Source organism: Dipodomys ordii, unplaced genomic scaffold, assembly GCF_000151885.1.
Source record: "Dipodomys ordii isolate 6190 unplaced genomic scaffold, Dord_2.0 Scaffold55, whole genome shotgun sequence".
Taxonomy (NCBI): domain Eukaryota; kingdom Metazoa; phylum Chordata; class Mammalia; order Rodentia; family Heteromyidae; genus Dipodomys; species Dipodomys ordii.
In genome coordinates this window covers 7,864,344-7,869,450 of record NW_012267271.1, presented here as the reverse complement: position 1 = coordinate 7,869,450, position 5,107 = coordinate 7,864,344, and the positions used below count along the sequence as shown (strand labels likewise).

Genomic DNA, 5,107 nt, shown 5'->3' with positions numbered 1-5,107 from the left:
CATCCTTGTGTTACTAGGGATCAAATCCAGGGCTCATACCTGCTAGGAAAGAGTTCTCCTTACCCCTGAGCTATGTTTCCTCCCACCAGCTTGTGTGTTCTTTCTCTATTTTTTGGAAGTATTGGTATTTGAACTCACACAGTTTGCTTGTTGGTTAGTGCTCCGTTACTTAAGCCTCACCTTCAGCCCTGGAAATGCATGGACTTTTCTATCTGAGCTGAACTGGATCTCAGCATTCGGAATAGCTAGTCTTAACAGAATTAGTTGCTGTCACTTGGCCTTTTCTTTATTTTTTTTTAATTTTGAAATACAGTCTGTCTTACCAAGTTGACCAGGCTGGTATCTACCTTGTAATCCTCTAGCCTCAGACTCCCAAGTAGCTGAGGCTACAGGCTTGTACCACCACACTGGCCTAAAAGACCACATTTCAGGAGAGGCACATAGCTTAGATTTGTGCTTCACAGGGTGGAGGGAGGGTCTGGGAGGCCGTTCGCCTCTCACTCCCCACAGCCTGGGCCTGAGGAGGCCCACACGTGTGCATTAGGGCATGCAGAGAGCATGGTTGGTAGGAGGAAGCTTCTAGAGAAACTTCCAATGTTCAATGGCTGCACCTTTAGCAGAGCAGCCTCACTTGGGCCATGTTCACAGCAAACAGTGGTAACATTTACCCAGTATTCCTGGGAAAATGAGTGCAAAGAGCAGGAAATGCAGAGCAAATTGCCAGAACGCACTACATTAGCAACATGGGCCGTTTAATGATTCTGGAAAGAGAGGTATGAATTTCAGGAAAATGTCAATTGCAGCAATGTAAACAAGAGGCTTGGAAATCTCTTCTGTGGGGCTTATTCAGTCTCTCCTTGTAAGTAGAGCTGTGATTCTTGAGACAGCCTGGATCCTAAGATGGAGGAGGGGAGGATGGGGGCGGGAGGGGAAGGGAGTGAACCCAGAGCAGCCAGCTCACGGGTTCCTTCCCATCTGAGAACTAAAATTTTAGGTGGGGACTCAGCTTCCCTGGAAAGGGTTTGCAGCCAAAACTGGAGCTTTGTGCATTGCTGTGACTGAATGTGTCTTCCCCCAGATTCCCAGGGTGGAACCCAGCCCGGTAGGTTATGGTATAAGGAAGATAGATGCTGGGGAAGCAATTCACTCATAAGGGTGGAGCCCCCATAATGGGGATAGTGCCCTTATAATGCTGACCCTAGCTGGGTACAGGTGGCTCATGCCTGCAGTCCTAGCTCCTCAGGAAGCTAAGATCTGAGGATTGCAGATCGAAGCCAGCCTAGATAGGAAAGGCTGTGAAACGCATACCTCCAGTTAACCACCAAAAAAGCCAGAAATGAAGCTGTGGCTCAAAGTGGTAGAGCTGTAGCCTTGATCACAAAAGCTCAGGGACAGTGCCCAAGCCCTGAATTCAAGCCCTAGGCTCAGTACAAAATAAAAGTAAAAGTGACCAGAGACACCCCACCACCACCTTGCCTTCTGCTATGTGAGGACCAGTAAGAAGGCACTGTCCATAATCCTGAAAAGTCGGCCCTACCAAACACTGAACGTGCCTTGATCTTAGATCTCCAGCCTTCAGAATCGTGCAAAATGAATTTCTGTTGTTTCTAAGTTATCCAGCTTACGATATTTTTGTTACAACTGCCAGATCAGATTAAGACAGGCGGCATAAACTGCCTACACGTCACTGGAGGGCTGGGAACGACCCTGGCTTCCCATGAGGTGGATGTCAAGGTCAGGGCAAGGTCACCACACTGCCCAGCTCAGGAGCCTTTGTCTTCTGTGGCCACACATTGTCCAGCTGGTTCCACGTGCTCCACTTAAGCCCAGCCCTCAGCAGCTCAGTCTTTGATTCTAGAAGGTTAAGAAGCCTGTGGACCAGCAGGTGCTCACTGTCCTTCCTTTCAGTCCCTGACAGTCTGGTGGTGAAGGTGCTGACGGGCCGCCTGGAGAAGCAGGACTGCCTTCAGAAAGGGTGGGTGCTGCATGACTTCCCGAGAGACCTCGACCAGGCCCAGCTGCTGTGCACCAAGGGCTTCAGTCCTAACAGGTGAGCTGACTCACGCTGCCCTCCCCCCCGGGGCTCGCCGCACTTTTTCCACTGGGCAGCTCCTTGCCCGCAGGAGCCTTCCAGTGACCCTGAGCTATAGGAACTTGTCTAACTTCCACCCATTGCCTTGTGGACTAGAAGTCAGGCCTGGGCTCAAATCCTAGCTCTTACATTCCTGACTCATAAGACGGTGGTTAATGCCCGGCTAGTCTTAGGGAACTGAGCAAATCAATTGGTGTTTTCTTCTACCATTTCAACCATTTCTCTGGCTTTGCACTTAACCCTTTGATGTAGTTGGTATTTATTTTGATGTGGTTGGTATTTACATGAGTCTTTTTCCCCCCATTGGTTAACAGTGTCTCCAAACTAGACTGAATATTGTATTTTGTTGGTGTTTTGTTTTGCACTAGTAGGCATTTGAACTCAGGACTTGGGTTTGCTAGGCTCTTGTGATACAGAAGGGCCATATCTCCAGCCCTGTCTTTGTTTTTGTTTTTATTTGTCAGTGGCAGGGCTTGAACTCGGGGCCTTGGTTCTGTCCCTCAGCTCTTCAGCTCTAAGTGAGCATTCTGTGGCTTGAGCCACAGGGCCACTTCTGGTTTTCTGGTGGTCTATTGGAGATAAGTCTCATAGACTTCCCTGCCCGGGCTGGCTTTGAACCACCGTCCTCAGATCTCAGCCTCCTAAGTAGTTAGGATTACAGGGGTAAGCCACCAGGCAGATTTTTTAGGTCTATATGTATAGATGTAAATGGTACCAGTGGGTCTACCTATAATGCAGGTGAGTTTATCCATTTTTGTGCTCTGGGCTCTGGCGTCCGCAATGTGATGATCATTTCAGAGGTGTCATTCTCCCTCCTCATCGGGAAGAGTTCTTAGAACTTTGGCAGCTTTATTCCTTGGAGCTGGCACTTGGGAACAATTGCTTGTCAACAACTTGATTGATTTTGCTCATAGTGTCTGGTCTATTTTAATTTCTTCCTTTTCTTGTGCAATTGGTATTTCTCCTAGAAAATTGTCCCTGTCCCCTGGGTCTTTAACTGCCTCAGCATAGTTTTGCATATCTCATGAGGCACTCCAATTTCTTCTGTATTTTGTGGTTATTTTCTCTTTATTATTGCTAATTTTATGTATTTGGGTTTTCTTCCTTTTTGAAGATCAGTTGAACTGGTAGCCTGACTTTTTAATGAGGTTTCTTTGTTTTGTTTTGTTGCCCAAGAAGCTTCAAATAATTGATTTATTTATCCATTCTACTGTTTTGTCAGTATTCTGTTTTCATTAAATTTAGTTTTTTCTTGATTAATGACATCTTCTGTGGTGAGTTGATTTTGTTTTTTTCTGTGTTTGTGCTGTGACTGAGGCTTTGAATTGTCCTATCTGTATAACCTTAGCCATAGTTCATATTTTTCAAGTATAATATTTTCTTTGTATATATGTGTGTATTCTGATACTGGGGTTTGAATTCAGGATCAGAGCACTGTCCCTAAGCTTTTTCACCCAAGGCTAATAGCTTTTTTGCGGTTAATTGGAGTTAAAAGTCTCATGGATTTTCTTGCCTAGGGTAGCTTTGAATTGCAATCCTTAGATAATAGCCTCCTGTAGCTAGGATTAGAGGCAGTGAGTGTGTGTGTGTGTGTGTGTGTGTGTGTGTGTGTGTGTTTGTGTGTGTGTGTGTGTGTGTGTGTGCTGGGCCTGGGACTTGAACTCAAGACATGGGCCCTGTCCCTGAGTTTTTTTGCTTTAAAGCTAGTGCTCTACCCCTGAAGCCAGTATTCCACTTTTGGTTTTTTAGGGGGTAGTTTACTGGAGATAAGAGTCTCAGAAGCTGGGTGCTGGTGGCTCATGCGTGTTATCCTAGCTATCTCAAGAGGCTGAGATCTGAGGATCACAGTTCAAAAGCCAGCCCAGGCAGGAAAAGTCTGTGAGACTTTTATCTCCAATAAACCACTCAGAAAACGGGAAGTGGTGCTGTGGCTCAAGTGGTAGAGCGCTCGCCTTGAGCTGAAGAGCACAGGAACAGCGTCCAAGCCCAGAGTTCAAGCCCCACAACCAGGAAAAAAAAAAAAAAAGTATCAGAGACTTTCCAGCTGGGGCTGGCTACAAACAGCAGTCCTCAGATCTCAGCTTCCTGGGTAACTAGGAGTACAGACGTGAGCCACCAGTTCCCAGCTTCAATGTTTCCATTTAATTTTTTTTGTTCAAAAGAGTTTGAAAATTCATTGGCCTTTTGGTGTTTTAATTTTTAGCATTAGTTTTACATTTTAATACAGAAAATAGAAAATTTGTTTAAGTACAACTTTTGAAATTTTATTCTGTGAATATTTGGTAGGTACTTGATGTTAACATGTATTTTTAGCTTAAAGTTACATAATTAGATGTGTTAGGTAAACCTATTAACTTATCATTTAGCTTTCCCATACCTTTCTTGCTTTGATGCTGTTGTTTGCTGACAGTGTTGGTAGCAGCCTATCAAGAGCTCAACCATTTGCTAGCTTCCTGTTAATAGCATATTTCTACTCATTTGATTGTGTATCTTACAGTTTTGCTTTATATGTTCTGGTACTATGTTATTTAGTACATAGAGATTTATGTTGGAGGGTGCTCAGTGTGAAATGTAATCTTAGTGGAAATGACTGTGATGGGTGGGTGCCTAGCTATATATTCTGGAATTCATCCTGTCTTCCTCCTTAATGTCAGAACCTTAGTTTTCAGAGGAGCACATTATTGTATAGAAAAAAGAGATTCCATTTCACATCTTTTTTTTTAACTTTTAAATTATTATTATCAAAGTGATGTATAGAGACATTTCCAGTCTTTTTTCTTTTTTTGGTTGGTCGTGGGGCTTGAACTCTGGGCCTGGGCACTGTCCTTGAGCTCTTCAGCTCAAGGCAAGAGCTCTACCACATAAGCCACAGCACTACTTCCAGTTTTCTGGTGGTTAACTGGAGATAAGAGTCTCATGGAGGGCTGGGAAGGTGGCTCAGTGGTAGAGTGCTTGCCTTGCATGCATGAGGCCCTGAGTTCGATTCCTCAGCACCACATAAGCAAAAAGAAAAAA

The 5,107-nt window shown here is 44.7% G+C and overlaps 1 protein-coding gene across 1 annotated transcript in view; it reads left to right on the top strand.

Moving 5' to 3' along the window:
• Ak8 (adenylate kinase 8) overlaps positions 1 to 5,107 on the top strand; it is a 142,942-nt gene that overhangs the window by 78,527 nt on the left and 59,308 nt on the right. The window contains exon 11 of the mRNA XM_013021338.1: positions 1,909 to 2,050. Coding sequence (XP_012876792.1) covers positions 1,909 to 2,050 — 142 coding nt within the window. The remainder of the gene's footprint in view (positions 1 to 1,908; positions 2,051 to 5,107) is intronic.